This window comes from Callorhinus ursinus, unplaced genomic scaffold (assembly GCF_003265705.2).
Source record: "Callorhinus ursinus isolate GAN/ISIS: 27379988/994484 unplaced genomic scaffold, GSC_fseal_2.0 scaffold1, whole genome shotgun sequence".
Lineage (NCBI taxonomy): Eukaryota > Metazoa > Chordata > Mammalia > Carnivora > Otariidae > Callorhinus > Callorhinus ursinus.
The window spans coordinates 125205659-125231289 of record NW_027397063.1 but is presented as its reverse complement, the minus strand read 5'-3'; the positions used below and the strand labels follow the sequence as shown (position 1 = coordinate 125231289).

Sequence of the window (25631 nt, the reverse complement as noted above, 5' to 3'; positions counted from 1 at the left end):
AATATAATGGATGTTAAAATTTGGTCCCCATACTACTGATACTTTGTCAGGATCCCAGTATCTGCATTTGATAATGCAACACAGCTTAGTTGAAAACTTCTTCATGGTAGGGAATACTGACCCAGGAAACATTTAGCCCCCCCCAAAATAAAAGCCAGTTATCTATATAACTCCTCTTCAGCCTCAGCATGGAGAGACAAACCATGCTGTTAACACTTTTACATAATTAATTTGGAAGAAACAGAGCCTCCAAGTTTTAGCATCACCTTGCGTAGATCTTTGCAGTAACAAATAGTAACAGCAATAAGCAGAGCCTTTGAAAAATGTTGATTAAGATCCCGTATTTCCGTTCTAAGTTTTGAGTAATTGCAGTCGGATGGATTGAGAAATCTCTATAAAGGATGCGTGAGTCAAAATACAACAATGTGCAGCTTGGTGTTGATAACAGTTGAATAAGGACCAATGTGGGGTTTGATGGGGGCAGGTATGACTGTCTTTATTGTTCTTTATAATAGCTCTAGTCCCAGCATAAATCCTGCCATTTATAAATCTTTGTTGATACATGAGTAATTTAATGAATAATAAGCTGCATGGTTAATTTCTTAATATGAGTTTCTGGTATTTTCATTTCAACTTAAATGACTTTTACCAATCTCCCATAAATAGCACTGCAAGACACAGAAGTATCACTATACCTCTAGCAGGTAAGAACGTTTTATATGATCTCAGTGTCTCATGGACACTCCCATCACTTCAAAATGGGAGATTTAAAAACCACTGTGTAATTATATAGTTGAAAAAATCCATCTGTGGTGCTGGTGCCCTATTGTCCCAATAAGACTGTGCACTGCCAGTTTTTACAGTTAGATTGTGTGTCTTTCAGTGTAAACACAGATTTGCTGTTCTGGTGTGTCTTTGGATTGTGCCTTTTGGGAACAGGAGTGTGTTTCATAAGGAAGACCAGAACGTGTCTTTGACAATACTTTTTATTTCACATTGAAAGTAGCTAACTTTTGCCTTCTATTATTCATGTTTTACATTTTTCAATCTTGGCTATTGGCATGGTATGATTCATGGCCTCTGAGTATAACTGGAACTTCAACTGATAGAAAAAATTGCCATTTCCACTTTTGTGCATTCAGTGAGCAGATGGGGAATGCATCTGTTGATATAATCTTCTTAGCTTGAAGAGTTCTTGACCCGTCACTCAATTTTTGCCAAACATGTACACATTTTCCTGCTAGACACAATTTTCCTAAATTCCGGGTACTAATTACACCAATCCTCTCCGCCCTGCCATGAACACATATACATTTTTACGAGCTCTGATTCAGGTAATTAAATGGTCTTTCATTTAATCTTTTGTTATGTTGTGTATTTATCATGGGCTTCAGACAAGTTCAATCAAAGTCCATAAGCAGGCAAAACAAAAAGGACGATCGGCATAATTTTATCCTTGTGTCTTTTGCTTCACAACACATTCAAAAACAAATGACGATCTTTTTATCTGTCAGCTAAAATAATAATCATACCCAGCACTTGCATAAATTTCATCCAAATGAGAATCTCAATCCCATTACTAACGAAAGTTGTAAATCTTGTTCTACAGCTGGAGAGACTAGAATGTTGGGAGGTGAAATGGCTTATTCGAGGTCACACAGGAATAGTACCAAGGGCTTTACTTTTGCAGGTGCATCTGATGCCTCTTAAATTATAATAAGAGAAGAATTACAAGTCTTGAAAGTGATTACTCCATTGGTTTCATTGAATTTTTGCAAACTCAGGCCTTTGGACACAACTTTATTACTTTAGCTGTATTATTGTAATCCATTATTTATCAACCCTTTGATTGCTTTCCTCATCTATTTTCCTACTTCCTGTGACAAAGTTTGATTACTATCCAAATTGCTGTTTGACTAAGTGATCCTCACTGCTATTAGTGAACACCAAACAAAAGTCTGTCACATCTCAGAATACCAACTGTATAGACAGGGCTTATCAAGACAAAGTATAGAGGAATCACCTGGGGATCTTGACACCATGTATATTCAGATTCACTATGAGTGGTGTGAGGTTCTGCATTTCTAACAAGCTCCCAGTTGATGCCAATGCTGCTAGCTTGTACTCCAAGGGGTCAGATCATGAGTTCCTATTATGGATCTAGTCCCTTTGGTTAACTCCTCATGTACTGGTCTTTCAGTAAGAGCTGAGAATTTAGTCTAAACAGCTTTCCTCAATTCCTTTGGCAAGTCTGTAGTTGGAGTTTTTGATTTCTTTAGATCTTCAATTTCGTTCAACAATATTTTGTCATTATTGGTGTACAAGTCTTGTACCTCCTTGGTTAAATTTTAAATTATTCCTAACTATTTTCTTCTTTTTGATGCTACTGTAAATGGGATTGTTTTTCTTAATTTCTCTTTCTGATAGTTCATTATCAGTGTATAGAAATACAACTGACTTTTGTATATTGACTTTGTATCCTGCAACTTTACTGAATTCATTTATTAGTTCTAACAGATTTTGGTGGAATCTTGAGGGTTTAAGGTCTTCGTGATTGTTGAAGCTGTTGTCTTTGTTCTTGGTGGCTCCCAGAAGTTGAGGGTGTCCCAAGATCTGTCAGAGTCCCAAAGTGGAGGATCATAGAGAGCACCTAGGTGCAGGTGGATTAGAACCTGGACCCTCAGGTAGCAGCTGGGAAAGTATGCAGTCATATCTCTTTCAGGGAGAATCTAGGAGATGGGCATTTTTGCATGCTCCCTCTCTGCTGAACCTGGATATACAACCTTAGAGATGTTCTTACACCCATTTTTTTGTCAATTAATCAACATTTAGTGTATTATTAATTTCAGACAGAGTTCAGTGATTCATCAGATTGATATAATACCCAGTTCTCATTATATCATGTGCCCTCCTTAATGTCCATCCCCCCACTCTGCTCCCTTTCAGCAACCCTCAGTGTGTTTCCTATGATTAAGAGTCTCTTATGGTTTGTCTCTCTCTCTGATTCTGTCTTGTTTTATTTTTCCCTCCCTTCCCCTATGATCCTGTTTTGTTTCTTAAATTCCATATATGAGTGAGATCATATGATAATTGTCTTTTTCTGATTGACTTATTTCACTTAGCATAATACCCTCTAGTTCCATCCATGGTGTTGCAAATGGCAAGATTTCATTTTTTTGATGGCTGAGTAGTATTCCATTGTATATATATATATATATGTATATGTATATATATATATATACCACTTCTTCCTTATCCATTCATCTGTCGATGGACATGTGGGCTCTTTCCATAGTTTGGCTGTTGTGGACATTGTTGCTATAAACATTGGGGTGCAGGTGCCCCTTCAGATCACTACATTTGTATCTTTGGGGTAAATACCTAGTGGTGCAACTGCTGGGTTGTTGGGTAGCTCTATTTTTAACTTTCTGAGGAAACTTCATACTGTTTTCCAGAGTGGCTATACCAGTTTGCATTCCCACCAGCAGTGTAAGAGGGTTCCCTTTTCTCTGCATCCTCGTCAACATCTGTTGTTTTCTGACTTGTTAATTTTAACCATTCGGACTGGTGTGAGGTAGTATCTCATTGTGGTTTTGATTTGTATTTCCCTGATGCTGAGTGATGCGGAGCATTTTTTCATGTGTCTATTGGCCATTTGTGTCGTCTTTGGCAAAGTGTCTGTTCATGTCTTCTCTCATTTCTTAATTGTATGATTTGTTCTTTGTGTGTTGAGTTTGATAAATTCTTTATAGATTTTGGATTTTAGCCCTTTATCTGATATGTTCTTACACACATTTAAAAATTACTTTTGTTTGCTATAATCCTGTAGGACTTGTGAACATAAGCCCCTTTGGCTTTCAGAGCTAAGTGTTTTGAGGGCCCTCGTTGGCGGCACTAAGTCCAAACTCTCCAATGCTGGGAGTTAGGGGTTCCCTCTTGATTGCATGGAACTATATCTGGGGTAGTGTTTATGGTTTATGTGTCCCAGCCTTCCCTATCTGTCTCCATGTGGGAATTTTCTCATTCACCTGATATGTCAGAGTCATTCAACTTTTTAAAATTATTTCTTGTTTTTATGTTTCTCTCAGAGGGAATTATTCTGTGTATAGATGTACATTCAGTGTGTCTGTAGGAAGAGGGAAATTCATAAGTTTATTGTGCTGTCATTTTGGAGCATTTGTTATCTATTTTATGTGTTTTAACCCATTGTATTTTTTTAAAAAAATTATTTATTTGCCAGAGAGAGAGAGAGAGAGAGAGGGAGAGAGAGAGAGAGAATACAAGCAGGGGGAGTGGCAGGCAGAGGGAGAAGCAGACTCCCCACTGAGAAGGAGCCTGATGCAGGACTCAATCCCAGGACCCTGGGATCATGACCTGAGCTGAAGGCAGACGCTTAACCGACTGAGCCACGCAGGCGTCCCAACCCACTGTATTTGTTATCCTTACCAAAATTATCCCGTCTTTGGTGAGTGGGAGACTCTTTATATTGGCTCCTGAGCTCTTTTGACATCATCCTAGTAGTGTTTGATGGTTTTCTTGTTGTCTTGTACACTAAGGTATCCTAGACTTATTTGTATTTCATGTCCTCAGAAGTGGAAACAGCTATTTAAAGAGACTCTGGTTTCTTTTATTGGGAAATTATATCTGAGACCATAACTGATACATAGAGATACTCACTGTTATTGGGCTGGTCATTGTTTATACTCCTTTTCTGTTGAAAGAGCTTGGAAATGTATGCATGTACATGATACTACATAGGTTCATATTAGTATTACTACTTCTATTTCAGGATTACAGGGTTTTAACATTTTATATATTACATTTGTATCTCCTTTACACTGTGAATTCTGGTTATTGAGGTATAGAAGATGATAGAATTAGGATATCCCATAATGACTCATTTGCTTTATCCCCCATTATACATACAACAGTTGCAGTATATCAATACCAGTACTACCATTACAAATTATGATTACTGAAAACAGTTTAAAAATTTGGGGGAAGGCATATTTTATTCTAATTCTCTCCCCACTCCCCTTTCAATGGTTCATCCATATTTACATTGTCAGAGCATATGGCCTTTGACAACTTAATACCTTCTCTTCTTTAACTTTCATTTAGACTTGATACTATAGCTAAGTACATATTTAATGCTGATGAACTTGTCCTATGACAACGTCTTTCAAATTATCTTGGTTTTCTGAATCTTGTTCTCGAGAACATCCTTCAGGAAATGTATATGGGAACAATATTCCTTGAGTTTTTTCATGTTAACAGTTTGGTACATGATGGTCATTTCTGCTGGATATAAAATCCTTAGTTTACATTTTCTTTACATTTTGTATATTTTGTATGTTACTCCATTCTCTTGCATAAAATGTTGCTGTCTAAAAGTCTAACAACAGTCTAGATTTTTCCCTTGCACGTCCCTTATAAGATCTTTTTTATCTAGATATCTAATGAATATTTTTTCTTAAAGTCCGGTAATTTCACTAGAATATAAAATTACAAGGTGCAGCTTCAAAAAAACTTTTTTTTTGGTAATTTTAGGGGATTTTATCGGATTATCATTCTTAGTGTTTGCTTGGTTCCCTGAATTTGGCTTTCTTCTTCTGAGACTTGTATTTTTTGTATGTTAGAGCTTCTTTGTTTATCTTTAATATTTGACACTTTTCTTCAAACTTTTTTTTTAAATCTCTTCATAGATTAAATGCTTTAAATTTTTCTTCTTTTTCATGATCTATTTTGGCATTATTTGTTTATTTGCTCTTGTGTTGTTTCCAATTTAGGCAATTTCTACAGTGATCTTTTTCTCACTTCTAATTCTTTCTTAAATGTTTTTCTCTAATTCTTGAGTTCTATTACTTCGTGAAATAGGAAGGAAAAACTTCAAAGGATATAAAATTTTAAGTTTCTTTAAAGCACAACATCTGAAACATAGAAACCTGTTATTATTTACTTAATATGGATAATAGTTATTTGGACATCTGTTATTTAATCAATATCTATATGATTAAAATGGCTCATGGCTAAAAAATAAAAACAAAATATTCAGTATGTACACTAGAACCTCACTTAAAAAATACATCTATATACATGCAATTCCTTTAAAACCCACAAAATATTTTATCTGAAAAATAAAACTGATTTTCATTAATTGTTTCTCCTTTATCTCTGGTTGTTATAAATTTCAATGACTGATTTTTAACTACTGCAAATCAGTGTCCAAAAAACCAACCAAACAAACAAACAAAAAAACCCCAAAAGAGTAGATTCCTATTTGAATGAATGCAAAGACTCTTCTTTTACTTTCACAGCAACTGAGCAATGAACACCCCAGTGAGAAAGTCTGGTTCAGCAAGGTCTAGTATAAAGCATCATGGAACCATGGTACCTAAAGCTTGTTCAGAGGTCTAGAAAGAGTTTTCTTTTAATCACTGGCAGACACCTTACCCAACTCAAGCTTTTTTGATAATGGAGTTTTAAACAAAAACAAATTTCCCTATCAAATTCTTTAATAAATGCTATTTGAATAGAATTCTTTTATCTCCAAGGCTGACGGGATTCAGTTTAGAGAGTGGGCTTTCAGATCATCAACTGAAGTCAGTATAAGGCTGTAAATAACAGTGTTTTGTTACCAGTTACCAGATTTGATTTAAAAATACATTTTTAAAAAATCAGCATATTGCCAGTGGACTTCTCCCCACCTATCATTTTATTTGCTTTAAAATGTACTCCTTTTCTTTTCTTTCTTTCTTTTTCTGGATTTGAAAATGCTAACATGTGGAATAGTCATCAGTGGGAAACATATATGGGAAATGTATATCTCCCATTGAATAAACATAAAATATATTTTATTAGGCTTTTTTTGAAGAGCCCCTTCTAAAATTATCATATCTTAAAGTTATCTGTCCATGATTAAATCAAATATTACATTTAAGTATATAATTTAAGTAACCAAATTTAATTTGGTTATAACCAAATATAATTTAAGGAACCAAAGACTCAAGTCTTAATGAGGGTATCTAATATTTCAGAAGGAAGTCTTTTCAGTGCACACCAAGGATGGCCTTCTGTGAAAGCTAACCCAATAAAAAGAAAACCCACTGAACTGGGATTCAGGTCTTGTTTTTAGGCCTTTCTATACCTTTTGCTTCATATGTGATTATCTCTGGGCCTCAATTTACTCATCTGTGATAGAAGCATCTCACATGATGGGATTTCTAGTGTCTCTTCAAACTCAAAACTGGAATTTCATTTTTCTCTTCTATTCAATGTTCTAATGCCTGATGGTTAAAATAGATATAATGCATAATTCAGCATTTTTTATACATTCGTCACCATAAATGTGTGTCTACTGTATGCCAATCATAGCGAAGAAAAAGGCAGATAAAGATTCTTGTCCTCATAGAACTGACATTCTAATGGGGGGATAAAGACAATGAAAAAGTAGATAAATTAACTATGTACCATAAGGGAGGTTTGATAGGCTATGAGGGAAAACAAATTTGGAAGTAAATTTGGGGAGAGGGGACTTCTATTTTTAAAAGATTGGCAAGGAAGACCTCACTGAGAAGTTGACATTTGAACATAGGCTTGAAAGAGGGAAGAGAGCTGTCCATGCAGATATTGGGGAAGAGCTTTCTGAGCAGAGAGAACAAATACAAGACCCTCAGGTGCTTTCATAAACTGAAACAAGATAAACAATAATGTTTGTTCTGGAAATGTCATCTGTAGGACACTGGGATCATTTGTGGTTGTCTTTAAGAAATTGGGACAAGAGAAGGGGGCAGTGGCAAAGGAAGTTAATCGTGATGATTAAGGGTCTGTATTTCATGTCATATGAGTAAAGTTTCAAGGAAGAGAGAGCATTTAGAGAAGAGGAAAATAGACCACAGAGTGGGGAGAAAGAGAGATATTAGCTACCTTCAAAATTTAAAATATTTTCATTAAAAACAACCATTTATGCAGCTTTTTCTATGCAACTCAAGAGGTACAGAAGTAGAAAATATTAATAAAAGGCTTTACAGAGAGTTACATGAGCTAAATATAGAGAATAGGTTTCTAATAGCTAAATTAATTGAAGAATGAGGTTGACTGTCATCAGAAGGATTTGGGGATTTTTTTTAAGATTTATTTATTTATTTTAGAAAGAGAGAGGGAGGGATGGGGAGAGAGAGAGAGCATGAGTCGGGGGAGAAGCGTGAGGGAGAGAGAGAATTCTCAAGCAGACTCCCTGCTGAGCATGAGCCCAGCACGGGGCTCCAAGGACCCAAAGATCATGACCTGAGCCAAAATCAAGAGTCAGAAGCTTAATCAACTAAGCCACCCAGGCACCCTACATTTGGAGAATTTTTATTTTTATTTTTTAAGATTTTATTTATTTATTTGAGAGACACCCAGAGAGAGAACATAAGCAGAGAGAGGGAGAAGCAGACTCCCTGCTGGGCAGGGAGCCCAATGATATAGGGCTCGATCCCAGGACCCTGAGATCACGACCTGAGCTGAAAGCAGAGGCTTAAGCGACTGAGCCACCAGGTGCCCCTGGAGAATTTTTAAAAGTACAGATACCCAGTGCCAACTCTAGAGGTTCTGAGATTCATTTAGTCTATGCTTGGCCAAAGGAATAGTCATTTTAAAAATATTTATTAATATTAAATATATTTTATATATTAATTTATAAAAATATATATAATCGTAAAAATTTCTAGAGAATCTGAAAGCACAACTAGGTTTGTGAACTCCTGGTGTAGCTTTTTCTGGGGGCAATAGTGAGCTCCGTACTACAGAAAATGTTCAGGCAACATAACTTCTTACTAATCACCTCAGAAATAAAAATCCCATACTGGGAGATAAGCCAAAATAGGTGGCCTCTGAGATATCTCTCAAATTTCAGATTTTATGATTCTACCACATTATGAAAATACAATATCAAAGGAGGTTGCTTAAATATTTGTTTCAGAACAATTCTTTTACCCGTTATTTATAAAAATTGATTATTTCAAATTCTATCCTATCATATAGTCATATAAGCATAAAAAGGAAATTTGACTAATTTAGTATTGATTTATGATAATGTGTTTATTTCTAACTAGGCACAAGTAAATGGGAAGTGTTGTCCTCATTTATCGAGGTGTCTTATCATTCTCTAAAAAAAGACTGACCATGAGAGACTATGGACTCTCAGAAACAAACTGAAGGTTCTAGAGGGGAGAGAGGTGGGGGATGGGTTAGCCTGGTGATGGGTATTAAAGAGGGCACATACCAAATGGAGCACTGGGTGTTATACACAAACAATGAATCATAGAACACTACATCAAAAACTAATGATGTAATGTATGGTGATTAATGTAACATAATAAAATGAAATAAAATTTAAAAAAAGACTGAAAAAATCCCCAAACCTCCCCAAGTTGATATATGCTTATTTTCTAGTACTGAACATTGACTTACTTGAGATACAGAACATTCTCTGTTACACTTCAGTAAAGTCTGAGTACTTTAACAACAACATTAATAATAACAATAACAATAATAATAATTTTGAGGCAATTCACAGAATTTTTTGAGATATAATCAAAGTTTACAAGAGGGCGCCTGGGTGGCTCAGTTGGTTAAGCGACTGCTTTCGGCTCAGGTCATGATCCTGGAGTCCCGGGATCGAGTCCCACGTCAGGCTCCCTGCTTCTCCCTCTGACCCTCTTCCCTCTCATGCTCTCTCTCTCTTTCTCTCATTCTCTCTCTCAAATAAATAAATAAAATCTTTAAAAAAAAAAGTTTACAAGAGTCTTGGGAAAGGAAGAAATGTACACATGAAAGTAACGGAGAAGTTTATAAAAGCAAATACTGAATGGCAAGGTTAGACAGTGGGTGTTAAAGCTCAGAGAAGGGACTTAAGAATTGGCATTCATCATGCAAGAATCAAGAGAATTAATAGGCGATTGGAGGCAGAATCAGAGCCCTTTTGAAAGATGTATGATGTTCTCATTTTTAAAAGGGGGAAATCCATGTATTAGGGGAAGATAAGAAAGAAAAAGTTCCCTGTAATCTCTTTCAACCATAAGATTCTATAAAAAAATTCTAATACTATCTGTAGCTGCTGGATTGGATCAATTATTGAACTTAATTTTCCTATTGATGAATGGAAAGTGGCAGAGGGGTATGTTCTTTTAAAAATTCATCAACGTATGGGGCTCCTGGGTGGTGCAGTTGGTTGGGCACCAGACTCTTGGTTTTGGCTCAGGTTGTGGTCTTGAAGTCATGGGTCTCATGGTCAAGCCCCTCGTCTGGCTCTGGGCTCAGCATGGAGTCTGCTTAAGACTTTGTCTTCCCCTCCCCCCTGCTTGCACTCTCTCACTTGCTCTCTCTCTCTCTAAAATAAATAAATCTTTAAAAAATATTTCAACTTACCAAATTATTTAGGAAATATGGGGGGGTGGGGAAACACCCATATCCATCTTTTTAAAAAATAACCAGTTATTCTGAAGCTATCAGTTAGTAGCCAGTTAATAACTAGCTACCACTAACTGGCTAATTACTAGTAATAAGTAATTAATAACCAATTGTTTAAAATTCATTTGACATTTTCTGTATGTGCTTGAATATACAGTAACTCATTTTACTGAATATTTCCCATTTTTATTCCTAGAATAGATCCACTTTCCAACCAATTCTGCTCCTTGGAGGCTGACATGTATGAACTCCATCAACAGGCTCATTGGCTCTTTGGCTTCTGGTTGGGTTTGGCCATTGTAGAACATCAGCAGATCGAAGAGAGGTAGGAGAGGGAAGTCGGGGTATATGTTCCTCTGGCTGCTTCCCTGCAGGGTTGAGGTGGGCAGAAGGTCATGGAGGGTCCCAACAAAAGATCACAGCTCCTTTCAGGTGGCCTTCTCCACCCACCTTCCTCAGACTCAATATTGTATAACTACTCTCTACTCTGACACCTTCAGACCTAGGAATTGTAGTGAACTTCTGTTGTTATTATCCCACAGTAGGAGGGACAGCAATATCCTTTGTGGTTTCCCTACACTCAGCTAACTTCTTTGTAAATACTCTCTTTATTCAACCCTGCTCAAATTGCCCATTTGGAATGTGGCAATGGTCTTCCTTGAACCCTTACTGATATGTCCCTTACTCCATTTAGTCCCTCTACTCAAAATAAGAAGAGGCCTATATATAAGTAACTACAGGCCAGGAAGACAAAAATAGCTAATATCTAAAACCTATATCCATGTTAAATTCACACTTCACAGGATAAATTTTGAGTGGCATATTTTTTTTTCTTTTGGGAGATCCTCACTATTCTTTAGGGTATATATGTATGTATGTATGTATGTATGTATGTATGTATGTATGTATGTATTATCAGTAAATCTCTCATGAGAGGTACAAATCTACCTATGCATATAGGCTCAAGAACTGAAAATAAGCCAAAAGTGTCCTGCAAATCATTAAATAGTTGGGTATATTCCAGTTTAGAAAGCTAATGTCCACAAAATATAGCATTATAATCGATAATACTTATGTTTTAAAATGAAAAATGCAGAATGGTTTGTCAGCAGGTAAATGGATTTTGTTTTTCTATGTCAAAAAGTGAATGTACAGCCTTTCTTTTTATTTTGCTTTTGAGAATTGATGGTCAAAAATGTATATGTGATCATGATGAGGAAGAAAAGAGATTGTACAGTCAGATCTTGGAATGGTCTGGCAATTCTGTCAGTGCATTTTGGTTGAACCAATTGTCAACAAGAAGATATAATAATAACACTAATTCGGAGGACTGAGGACTACCCTTTACCATAAGGTATTACTCATGTAGGTTTTCCTGTGTGAATTATTAATAGAACTCTAAATTTTCATAGCCATTTAGAAAAGTAGTAAAGCAACTCTTAGGTAAGGAGCAACTTCCGTTACTGTGATTCTATTTCTTTGACTGAAGGAGACTTCACTGATCTCATGATACAAATTCGTAGATGTGACCTCAAAATCACAAAGAATGAAAGAAAAAATAGATAAACTGTATATCACCAAAATTAATATGTCTGTGCTTCAAAGAAAAATGTTTAGAAAACAAAAAGGCAACTTCAATAATGGGAGAAGAAAAATGCACATCATAACTTGCATCTAGAATATATACAGAATTCTTACAACTAAGTAACAAAGAGACAACCCAATGTTAAAGTGGGTAAAGGATCCAAACAGACAATTTTTCAAAGAATGAACACATGAGAAGATGCTCAATATTATTAGCTATCAAGGAAATGCAAGTGAAAACCACAATGAAATACCATTTCATACGCTCTAGTATGCTTATAATAAAAAAGTCTTATAACAAATAAAAAATCATTGGCAAGGAAGTTGAGAGCTTGGAATCCTCATCTACTGAATGTAAAGTGCAACTGCTGCTTTGGGAAGCGGTCTGGCAGTTTCTCAAATGTTTAAACATAGAGTTACCATACGACCCAGCAATTCCACTTAATTGCCCAAGAGAAATTAGAACATGTCCACACAAATCTTGTGTGAATGTCTTATGAATGTTCACAGCAACATCATTCATATTAGCTAAAAAGTGGTAACAACATAAACGTCCATCACCTGATGAATGAATAAGCAAGAAGTGGTATATCCACACAATGGGATATTACTTGGGGATAAAAACAAATGCCACAACATGGGTGAACTTTGAAAACATTATAGTAAGTGACAAAAGCCAGTCACAGAGGACCATATCGTGTGATTCCATTTATATGAAATGTTCAAAAGAGGCAAATCTATGGGCAGAGGATGTAGATTCATAGGGCTGAGGGTAGGGGAACTTCAGGCATTATGGGTGACTGCTGTATGATATGGAGTTTCTTTGTGGGGTAATAAAATGTTTTACAATTGATGATGGTGATGAATGCACAACTCTATGAACATACTAAATAAGCCTTCAAATTATACACTTTTTTATTTTTTAATGTTTTTTTATAGAAATTTTATTTATTTATTTGCCAGAGAGAGAGAGCACAAGCAGGGGAAGAGGCAGGCAGAGGGAAAAGCGGACTCCTCGCTGAGTGGGGAACCTGATGCAGGACTCAATCCCAGGACCCTGGGATCATGACCTGAGCTGGAGGCAGATACTTAACCGACTGAGCCACCCAGGCGTCCCCAAATTATACACTTAAGTGGATGAATTATATGATGTTAATTATATCTCAGGAAAGTTGTTTAAAAAAAAGGAGTTAATAAATAGTATGAAAAGACAGGCTTCTCCCTTTAAAAGGTCAATGTAAGTTGTTTCTACAAAGCCCATTTTTTGTTTAGAAATGTTATTATATACATTTCATTCTTCTGAATATAGTTAAGGTTTGGGGTTGATTAAAATGGTCTAATATTAACTGGTTCCTTTGTGTACATACAAAATAAAATGCTAAAAAGTGGCGATCAGAGCATTCCAGCCAAAATGCCCTTTGGTGAACAAGGATGATTTAACAAGCCACTTGCATTCTTTCATTTTAAAATGAAGATTTGGCTATGATTTTGTTTCCACTAAGCTTGGCAGGTTCTTTTCTGCTTAGTTTCATAATCATTTTGCTATTTACATGTTTAGTATAATATCAGGTAATGATGAAGCATTGTTAAAGTGGCATACTGGGTGTTTTTGCCCTTAAATCTCTAAGTCTTACAGAGCAAGTGTTCTTTACATTAATACAGTGACCCTATCCCATCAAACTATTTAGCTAAAATGCACTAAAATATAAACATTTTGCCCTATCATTTTCTTTCTTTTTTTAAAAGATTTTATTTATTTATTTGACAGAGAGAGAGAGACAGCCAGAGAGGAACACAAGCAGGGGGAGTGGGAGAGGGAGAAGCAGGCTTCCCACCGGGCAAGGAGCCAACACGACTCAGGCTCAATCCCAGGACCCTGGGATCAGGACCTGAGCCAAAGGCAGACGCTTACTGACCGAGCCACCCAGGCGCCACTGCCCTATCATTTTCTATTCTAATTTTATATTGAGTATTTTCATAACAAAAGAAAAGTTTCAGGTAAAAAGTAGTCATTTTCATGATCAAATGTTTCCCTTAAATCCATTCATTTTCATTTTCTCCCCCATAAGCACTGAGACTAATTCTCTCCTACTACTCTGCACTGGGCAGGAGGGAGCAGGGGGTGCTAACTTGAGAGTTGCCTTCTGTTGAATGGAAGTATAACCCTGTATAAGAAGAGAATGAGTATTTGACCCCTTATTAACAGAAGACATCATGCTGGGTGCTTTATATATGGTATTAAGTCTTTGCAACAGTCCTGTATTGCAGATTTTATCATTACCACTTGAGAGAAGAAAAATCTGAACTTATGGAAGGTGAACACTTTGCTGAAATCAGACAGTTGATTTTATGAATAGAGATCTGAATATTTTTCTTTCTCCAAAGCTTATTCTCTTTCTCTACTAGTGTGTTTTATGTCTTAAGCCCGCTGTGGCGGAGCGCGCAGCTTCCCCTTGTCGGCTTCGCCACAGTATCTTTCTGGGCCAGCCAGATTTCAGAAATGAGGAAATATTCTAACTCTTACCTACAAACCTTTTCAGAAATGGGGCATTTGTCTTACACAGCCCATGGCCCCCACGGTGACAGTTTGTTGTTATTTTTAAACAATTTCCTTAGAATTGCACTCTTTCTTTGTTGCCGTAAAGCAATGGCAATGTTTTCAAAAGCGTTCTAATATTAGCTGCTGCCCTACATCTTTTAAACTCTCTTCACTGTTCTGTGAATGTAGGTTATTACCAACATTATTCTTTTTCTGATTTTTGTTCTGTATTTAGCCAGCTAATTATGAAATCTACACATCAATGAACAATTTCTTTATATCTTAAATGTTTAAGCAAATATCAGAATGAGGTTGTTGCCATGTTCTCAAACTGGATACAATACTTGACACGCCCCACATATACTGGGGATTGACCTTTTTATTAAAGAGTCACTATTATGCAGTACATCCCATGTTCATTATCAATTCTTCTCTGCTTACTACTAACAAGGAATAGAATAAATGAAGAATAAAGCAATCAAATGATCACATGGGTGAGCAGTAGGATACAAGTGAAATGGAAAAATTAGGCTTGGATTTTAAAAGATAGATTTTTTTTTTGCTACATTATAGGAGATCCGAGGAAAAAACAAGTAGGAGGTTAGAAGGAAGATAATTTTACAGTTTGAAACCAATTTGTATTTTCATTCTGCCTGTCAGTGGGTTTTAATGCACCAAAGGGTCAAGACTACAAATTAAATTATGTGTAAAGGATAAGATTTTCTTACTTAAGCTTCAACCATGAAGAAATCAGATATTTCCTATAAGGAAAAACTAATTCTTTAGGGAAGAATAATTGGGCCATTGGTATTTTAACTTGCCCTTTTTATTTCAATATATGGCGAGATAAAAAGATTTATGTCATCTCACTAGAAAAGCAATCATGAATACCAAATCACACTGGGGAAATATTTTGTTTTTCAAGTGGTTATCGGTTTTAATTTATCTACCATGGGCTCACATTGTCAAAGGAAAATCATACAGTGTGTGGATTTACAGCTGTGACTTGGGAAAATTATGTACATTCCAAAAGGTGAAGATAAAGAAAAAAGCGAAAAAGCACCAGTTACATCAAGTGTCAATACATTTATGATGCTAATTAGTATAATTATCATTTATTTAGTGTTAACTTTATGCTAAATGATTTGCCTATACTATCTCAATTTCACAATGGGCCATAAGGCAGGCGTAATTATTGTCCTCTTCTTATACATGGGGAAATAGAGCATGAGAGAGGGTAAGTAACTTGTGAAAGGTCACATAACTCATATGAGGCTTAGCGGGAATTCAGCCATGGTGGTCTGACACCAGAGCACATGCCTGTAATTACTCTACTGTACCGCTTTTGCTGGTAACTAGGATTTATAGCTCTTACCATTCCAGCATGACCAAAGAAAAAGAAAGCTCCATACCTCACTGTTGAGTTTATTTATTTGCTGCTTGGTCTCCTCTGCTTTGATAAAGAGAACAGCAGCTCCAATCTCTGGGTCTGAAAAGTAGAACACACTCAGAATGAGTCTTTTAGCAATAAACCTCATATTTGAGGATTTGGGGCAGTTGGAATGGAGAAGGAAGCCTAAGCTACTACCTTTACCTTTGCCTGACACCTGTGCACTGTAGGTTCTGTCTCCCTGGGATTGGACATGCTTCTAGTAATCCTCTGGATCGTGCCTGATATACTCCTTGAAACTAGGCATACATCATGGTGGGGACTGTGACCACACTGACTGGATGTGTCCATGGCAAATCTTCCTTTCCCCTGAACTTCCCCTTTCCTCACCACCACGTTCCAAGATGGCACAGTTTCTCTTTTTTGACCATTCTCTAAAAACATATCACAGTCAATGCCTAAACCCTAGAATAAGGGTGTTCTTTTCCTCCTCTTTTTTCCCCAAATATTAATTCCTGTGCCCATGAGAACATTTCCCCCCCACTTCTATTTCAGGTGCTAAACTCCACTGCAGGTTTCCTATCTCCTCCCTTGTTGCTCTAAAAGATACTATCTCCCATTTCCTGGTTCTCTTATCTCCACTTTTTCTTTACCTTACTCTTCCAAATACATTTATTTCTGTCAGTGACAAAAGTATAGATGAATCGCTGCTAGCTGGAGTATAAAGGAATGAATTTTATATATATATATATATATATATATATTTATATATATATGAATTGCTGCTAGCTGGAGTGGAAAGGATGAATTGCTGTTAGCTGGAGTGGAAAGGAATATATATATATAATTTATTTATATTTATTATTTAAATGTATTTATATAAAATGATGTGACCCTCATAATACGCTAATTCTGGTAAATTATGGGTAAAGAAGTTGTGGAAGAAAAAAGTAAAAGCTCATTTTGCAAAGAATTTTGCAAAGTTAATCTATTAATTCAATGAATGACTAGAGAAAATATACAGTAGGCTAAATCTCCTTTAGAGGAGAGAGCAATGAAAAAAAAAATATAATTGACCCTCATGGAGCTTAGAGTCTAGCTGGGAAAAGAGAAAACAATTAGGCAATAGATTTGGATTTCACACTAAGGGCACCAGGAAGCCATCTTAGGGTTTTAAGTATAGGATCAGAGTTATAAGAATAAATTTGTATTTTTAAAAATTTACTCTGTATGGAGAGCAGAACCACAGAAGAGACTTTGGTAGCAATGCATGCAAGAGATGGGTGTGGCAAAGAAATGTATGCTGGCAGTAAGGACACAAAGTCTTAGAATTGAGGGTTTAGGAGATAGAGCCAAGAAAATTTGTTGCTTGAGTGCATGAGTATAGGGGTGGATATTGGGAAAAGAAGAGGAGGCTAAGGAGGTGGTGGGACCAGAAATAGGTGGATGGACATGGTGAGGCTCTGTGTATCATCTCCAGGTCTAGGTTAGTCAATAAGGAAAACTTCCAATTGGAACCTACCATCAACTTGCATAGCAGATACATCAGTGTGACTGTAACTATGATTTCTGTGCCTCTTTCCCCAGAGTAACATCAACACAGGTAAGTCAACTGAATGAATGAATCAGGATTGTTGACTGATATCTGCACCCCTTCTTTCCCTGTCTTCCTTTCCTCTGCTCACTCCCCCACCTATCCCAGGGACTTACAAGGACCCTTCCACTTCCCTAGAAGATGATAATTACCAGGAAGTGGGATTGTTGATTGAGATGGAATACTGGTATTCTACCAAAAGGAGACACACACCCAGGACTGTACATTCAAAATTTTTTATTGGGTTTGGCTTTGTTCATGGACATATTCACTAACCGGTAATAGATCCTGACATAAGGATCCCAGAGCTGAGGGGGAAGGGGAGGACAGAGTTGGCAGGGGACTGCTAGCTTTCATCTGGTAGTTTGCTGGTAAATTGTTTTGGATAGCCTATGCTTGCTCATTATTCTCTCTTTATTAACTACAGGTGTGTCTTCTTTAGAATTTACTTATCATTTCTGGCCTTCATTATGTTGATATATTCCTTGTAATGGGCAATGAACTCAAGAAGGCAAGGGAGAGAGAGGAGGCTGGGTTAGGTTTGGGGGTACCCTTACATTAATTCACCATCACTAGAGGGTAGTGCTTCACATAGGTCTCCATCATTTCCAACCTTCTTACATCCTTCTGAAGTTGTTTGTTCTCTGACAAAATGCACGTACATAATCTCTCATCAATAAGTTGGTTAAAAATAACCAATATTCCTACAGTGTACAACCAACACAGCTCTTCCTCTGGGTAATGTTGTTTTTGTGACTAGTCTGCATTCATAATAAGAAAACAAGGTCACCCTCTAATGAATAGCAGAAATTTGAGTCTCCTGACACACCATTTACCTTGGTTGGTAAATGGCAGAACATCTAGCTTGGATAGAGGAACAATTACAAATTATATCTTAATAACTTGGAGATGGCACAGACTCAAGTTGAATTGTTCCATGGCATTGGTAAAATTCTATCATGTAGAAAATGCAAAAAAGTGCTTATGCCAAACATTACAAGTTAAAAAGATATATCACCCTTTGATAGAGGCTAAATATAGAGCTTACCTCCTAGAGGAGGGGAAACTCTGGGCTCTGGCCTGATGCGTTCAGAGCCAAAGTCAAAAGTCTGGCTTTCCTCACTGCTGTTTCCATCTTCAATTCCATCAACAATCCTGTTTAAAATAAAGGACATTGGTTAGTTGTGCACTTATATTTATGGGTTCCAATATTTCTTTTTTTAAAAAATATTTTATTTATTTATTTTAGACAGAGAGACTGCACATGGGGGCATGTGGTGGAAGAGGGAGAGAGAGAATCCAGAGCTGACTCCCCACTGGTGAGGAACCTGACTCAGGACTCGATCTCATGACCCTGAGATCATGCCCTGAGCTGAAACCACAAGTCAGACACTTAACCAACTGAGCCATCGAGGCACCCCAGATTCCAGTATTTCCAGAAGACTTAAAAATACTGTCTTAATTTCTAAATTCTACATACTCTAAAGCTGAGCTATCCATTATGGTAGCCATTAGGCTTATATGGCTACGAGCACCTGAAATGTGGCTCATGCAAATTGAGATATGCTGTAAGAATAAAATGCACATTGGATTTTGAAGATTTGAGTAAAAAAAATGGAAATGGTTTTATTAGTAAATTTTTAATATTATTTACATTTGAAATTATATTATTTGGGGCATACTGAGTCAAATAAAATATATCATTAAAATTAAATTTCAGGTGGTGCCTGGGTGGCTCAGTTGTTATGCATCTGCCTTTGCCTCAAGTCATGATTCCAGGGTCCTGGGACCAAGTCCCATATCAGGCTCCCTGCTCAGCGGGAAGCCAGCTTCTCCCTCTCCCACTCCCCCTGCTTGTGTTCCTTCTCTTGCTGTCTCTCTCTCTGTCAAATAAATAAATAAAATCTTTAAAAAAAATTAAATTTCACTTTATTTATTTATTTTTTGCTTTTTTAAAAATGTGGCTACTAGAAAATTTAAAATTACATTTGCACTGGGTGTTATATGCAAACAATGAATCATGGAACACTACATCAAAAACTAATGATGTAGTGTATGGTGATTAACATAACAATAAAATAAAAAAATAAAAAAGAATAGAGAGAGAAATGGAGAGAACAAAGAGAGATCATGAGAGAGAAAATGAAGAAAGAATGAGAATGAGCAAGAGCGAGCAGATGAAAAGCAAATGGGAGAGAATATTAACAAATTGTCTAGCTGAGCAACAGTTATTGGGATTTCTTTGTGCTGTTCTTATCATTTTTCTGTAAGTTTGAATTATAAAATAAAATCATCCCTCAGTAAAAAAAAAATTACATTTGTGGCTCACAATTTTAGCTCATATTATATTTCTGTTGGATAGAAATACTATAGAATTTAGAATCTTATTTATTCTAGGATTCAAAGCCTTAAGCTACAGAAGTCCTCTTATCTGAATTCATATTAAATCACCACTCTATCTAGAATTAACATGTTTTAATCTAATGATTATAGCATCACATTAAATAACTTTGATGACACCTTTACTCTGAACCTGGACAAAACCAAGAGTTAAAGAATTACATATAAAGGACTATTAAGACTTTGGCTAGTCTTCTTCCCTTGCTAAATAATGTCTAACCCACTCATTATTTAAAAAATATTAAGTCTATTGTAGAAAATTTAAACATAAAAGTAACAAAAATTAGAAAATAAAAATCACCTGTAATCCATCACTACTGTCAGCATTTTGATGTATGTTCTCAAAATCTTTTTATAAGTATAAGATCAATTGTATATAAACCTTTCTTTTCCATCTTTCTTCTTATTAAAAATTTAGGAAGGAGACGAATAAGGCAACGTTTTTAAATTACCATCCTCAACGGAATTCCTGAACCTTTAATGTCCACCTACTTTTCACTGAGTCTGTTTTGCTTATTTTTAAAAATATTCTCTCTAAATGGATAAATTGTGTCCTTCAAATGACTAGTTAAATATATTGACAAATATCACTTGCTTTACAAGTAGAAAAACAGAATTTGAATCCAGATTTCCAAACTTAATCTCTGAGATTTTGCACAAAATAGTTCAATTCTTATATCTTCATAGTACAGATAATATGAACTACCTTACAGGACTCCTGATTTCCTGAGGAGACTAAATGCAACAGTGAATGTGGAATTACCTAGCAGAGAACATGGCACATAGGAAGCGTTCCATTTTTTTTTCTTGCTTCTACTTATTACTCAGCTATGATGTGATTTTTTACTATTGCTTGTATTCACCATAGACTACTCCTTTCACATTATCTGCGTCAGGATTTTTCACTCTCTCAATCACCTCTAGTTAATCCTAAAGTGAATTTTTAAAATTAAAAGTATAGCCATTCCATGTTACATACAGAAGAGGCCAGAAATAAAACCAAGCTTCAATTGTCCACATGATGAAAAAAATAATATTGAAAATGAACATCAACACTTCATTTCCTTTATGATTTTAACTTATTGTTCCATAAAACATTTGGTAAGATCAGGCATTGAGGGAATCACATCAATGGGCCTTGTTCTATCTTTTATTTTCATTTAAATCTATAAATTATAAAATTACAATGTAGAAATACACACTTATGATAATAGGTAGAGCTAAATGGATGATAGGAGTAGAGAAGGACTTCTGAATATTTAATGGACCCTTTTGAGAATACAACTAACACTAATTATTCTCATACTGTACACACCTCCATGTAGAAGCAAAAATTGCACACAAAATTCAGGAAAGTTGAAGAAGTCTGGCTAGGACCCTGTGTGGTTGAGAGGCCCAGGAGGCTCGATAATTTACTAGCTAGGTACTAACTTGGACAAAAGGCAGCCCTTTTCACTAGGAAAGAATTGCATGATGTGATTCTTACCTTGGACTGAGGTCTGGGGGTCCAGCGCTATTCAAAGCTGACAGTTGCAATTTCAAGTTTCTCTCTTTCCTTTTAGCCTGGTTAGGGGGGTCAGTTTCCTGTTTGTTTTGGGGGGAAGGTGAACTGGAGATTCTGCTAGGTGAGTGAAATGGCACAGTGCCCGAGGCCAACTGCTTCAAGCTTAGGCCTAGATAGCTTTTATTGCTTCCAACCTTCTTACTGCATGCAGAGGATGTTCCCCTTGTGTAGATGGGAGAGAGGGAGGCTGTCTCCTCGTCTTCTCCCTCCTCCTCCTCCTCTTCATCTTCCACAATGGACGGGAGTTTTTTGTTGATGCTGCCATTTCCCTTGGGCTCTGACTAAATCAATGGATAACATAGATTAGTACAGATCACGAAGACCGCTTGAGAGGTTGATCATTCATGCTGGTGGGCCCACCTAAGCAAAGTCAAATCCTTTAGAAACTTACTTCTCAGTAAAACTTAAGACTTTGCAGATTTTGCTATTATTTATTCAGGGGTTCAGTGTCTCCCCATTTGAGATATTCCCCAGGTTTACCCTCTTTGCTGTCCTGGTGTCAGCCTGTTAATGCCTCTCTTGGTCTTTTTAAACTGTCTTGGTGGGGAGCTGTGTGAAACATGCGTTTTACCTGGTTTGCATCCAGATTTTACTCAGCCTGTCATCTGTAATAGTATATGGTGACATGGTCTTAGGGCATTTTCAGTTTTAGGTCTTCATAGGGTCTTTAGTGGAACTTTATGTGCAGATCAACCAGAAAAATGTTATCTTTGAGAATAAAAATCTTCCCTGTTTTGGATCACATAGATGGAGTAAGATCAGCAGCATCTGCAGCTACTCTGCTTCCTGTTATTTTTATTTTCAGATGTCAGTTGGCAGGAAATGGAGCAAACCATTTGGTCTGCTCCCCTTGAGAACTTTGGGAAGGGAAGGAGAAGTCTTGCTAAACCCATCTTAGATTCTTGGCTGGAGTCATTCAAACTTTTGGACTAAGAAGAAGCAAGGGAGAGGATGGGTAAAGGCAATGGAGGTAATGATGGAGAAGCAGGGCAGAAAGGACAGCAAAGGCTAAGCGAGTGGCCTGCAATGGAGTCACTATGAGAGTGGGTGTTTCTTGCTCTGCTCCAGATGTGGCTTCCCTGCTCCAAAAGGTCATTCATTTTTCTGTGCCTCATTCTCTTTTGAGGATACAATTGCTTCTACCTGCTCATCAATAATTTCTAAGAGAAATAAGACAACAAACTGAACAGATCTAAGAGTGCTATTTAAATCTCATGAGCTGTCATGGTTATTCCATCATCTTAAGAAACAGTTGGTTTATTGGTATATATTTATTTTCCTGTAACAGTTACAATGATAGATACAACAACAAAAAATGAACTTGAACCTGTGGTGACTTTACAGGCAATAGCCCGATTCATTCAGTTTAGGCCAACCTAAGCAAAATAGTTAGTTTACTCATGAAGCTTTCTTGTATTTTAATCTTAATGGCTCAAAATTTCTTGAGGAAATGGCATTAGATTCATCTTTCCAACTAGATATGATTATTTTAATTAATGGTGAAGCCATTAGTTTTTTATTGGGATAGTTATGGTTTGGCTTTTACTTGTTTTTGCTTTTCACAGTGTTTTAAAATTCTGTGCTTATAACAAAAGTTGGACCCACGTGGAATTGTGGGGGAACATTTGTTTGGTAGCACTGTAGAATAGAAAAATTAGCTCATCCAGTTAAAGACACAACAGGGCAAACTTATCAAAGAAATGAAAAACAATGAGTGAATTCTTTTAATTGGACTTCTGTTTACATTTGTATTGGCAATTTAATCATTCCTTTGGTTCAAGGAGGCTCCGCTGGCCCTAGGAGAATTCTCTGACTAATAATCTATAGTGTTTTTACTTCTACAAGCTTGTTTAAATTTCATACTTCCATTTTATCATGGAGACTTGGAACCTTGGGCAAATTGCTTAGATATTGACTCTTGTGATCAAGGCAGTCAATGGTACTTATACGAAGAATTAACTACTCCTCCTAACATTATTGCAGAGAGGAGCCAAATTTATTAGATTATTAAACACCTAGTCCCACATGCAGCCTCTATGCAGGAGTACCGGTTACTTTCTTCAGGCCATCTACACAGAAACGCTTGCTTCCCTTGCGTAGCTGGATTCACCCATGTATACACTGCCATAAAATTCGACTACAGATTTCCCCCTTCTCTTCTGACCCACCCTTTCATTTCCCCCTGACAAATGCTTCCATGAGGGCACTGAGGTTTTTATCCCCATAGTCAAAAGAATCTCTAATTTAGCTCATGACATTCTACTGGGATATAGCCATTTTGAACTCACAGGTGACTAGATTCAATCAAACCTGTCATGATGACAAGGGAAGCAGAAAAAAGTTTAGTGGCTGAATGCATAGACTTTTGGTCACACAGTCCTAGAAGTCCTGAGACTTACTACTTATTACTTGGTCAAGTAATATAATTGCTTAAATCCTTGGTTTCCTCACCTGTAAATTGGGAACAGTGTGAGGAAATAGGTATTAGATAATGGACGTTAAAACACTTGGCAATGTGCAGTGGAAGTACTTAATAGATGCTTGCCCTTGTGGTGATGATGATGATCATGAAGAAAATGGAAACATTTGCCTCAGGGCAGGTGCTACAGAGAGTGTTGGTTACCTCTTTTTACATAATCTCCCCTTCCTTGCTAGTTAACAGAACTCTTAGCAATGCACCTTGCCCAAAGATCTCCTTTCTCTGCTTCCTTTGCCAGTTGGTTTGACCAGGAGGCAAAGTTCTGGGGAGATACCATGCAAGTGGACAGGTTAAAAGGAACTTTTAGGAAGATGTCTGGAAAGAGGGGAGCCTCTATGCTGCACTTTCATATTTTTTGGTTTTTTAGTTTCTAGTCTGGACTATTGATAAAGTGGAGAGATCTCCAGCAGCCATCTTAGATAATGAGAAGATCTTAAAAAAGGAAGCCATGCATTGAGGATAATGAATCCAAAAGAAGAAAGCTCAGGACCCTACTGACACAGTTATATCACCCACCTCTGGCCTTGTCCACAAGAGAGAAATAAATATCTATTGCCTTGAAGCCCCTATTATTCTAGTGGTTTTGTTATTGTAAATGAACCTAAACCTTAATTATACACAATAATGTTTTTGAAAGTTAAAGATGTTGCATTCTTAGAAGGGAATCTTCATTTTCAGAGTGCTACGAAGGGGTGAGGAATTCAAATTGGAAAATCCAAAAGAAAGCTAAATTTTTCTTCATGAGAAAGAGAATATAGGAATGGCCTGGGGGCAAAGGGGTGTAGTTGTGACAAAAGGCGGCCTGTTGAGAAGAGTTGAAACATAATAACATTTTGCCAGCTCCTGAGGAGGGATTTTGTAGAGATGAGAAAGAAAAGACAGCTACTGCCAGACAGAAACTCAGTTGAATGCACTTTGTTTTAAGGGCTGTTAAGAAGTTTCTCAATAGTATTAAAAGTAAACTCTGTTTGCACCCCCACAGCCCCAACTATCTTCAGTAAATTATCAATGTCTTTGACATGTGTTATGTAATTGGATATGTGTTTCTCTGCACGTATGTGTGTCTGTGGGTATACACGTGTGTGAAAGGTGTTGGGTTCCTCTTCAAGGAGAGTACTGAGTAAGGCAAAGAGCTTTTCATAGGGTTCTTGTCCCAGGATTATTGGTAGTCCAAGTCTAGGTAATAAATCTGATAAATCACTGTTTCTTAGGAAAATTTTCTGTGAAATTGGAGGATTCTTAGAAGTTGGAACTGCCTTAAGTGTTCAAGTGAAACCACTTCCAGAATATCTCTGAACCATTTCTTTTTATATACCTCATGGATACTCATGTTGCACCATCAACTGGAAGTCTACAAGAAAACATTTGGCTACTACTTTTAAACATAATAAATGTATTTTTAAGATCAATACCTCAGGATCTTACTACTTTTGGCAGGTTCTGGTGACGACTACTTTTCAATGACCATATAACCCTTAAATAGAGAGATGAGTTTCAATACTTCTCTGTTCCAAAGTCCAGAAAGTCAATCAATACATTTCATTGGGAAGTGTATGAGGGAAATTAGAAAATAAATACATAAGACCCTGAAGTGGGAGGCAGATTTATTGGAAATCCTACAGATTTTAG

At 36.7% G+C, this 25631-nt stretch overlaps 1 protein-coding gene across 1 annotated transcript in view; it reads right to left on the bottom strand.

Annotated features, from left to right (window-relative positions):
- Positions 1-25631, bottom strand: part of KCNH8 (potassium voltage-gated channel subfamily H member 8) — a 365063-nt gene that overhangs the window by 5304 nt on the left and 334128 nt on the right. The window contains exons 13-15 of the mRNA XM_025870524.2: positions 21446-21804; positions 18608-18714; positions 15988-16064 (exon numbers count right to left, since the gene is read on the bottom strand). Coding sequence (XP_025726309.1) covers positions 15988-16064; positions 18608-18714; positions 21446-21804 — 543 coding nt within the window. The remainder of the gene's footprint in view (positions 1-15987; positions 16065-18607; positions 18715-21445; positions 21805-25631) is intronic.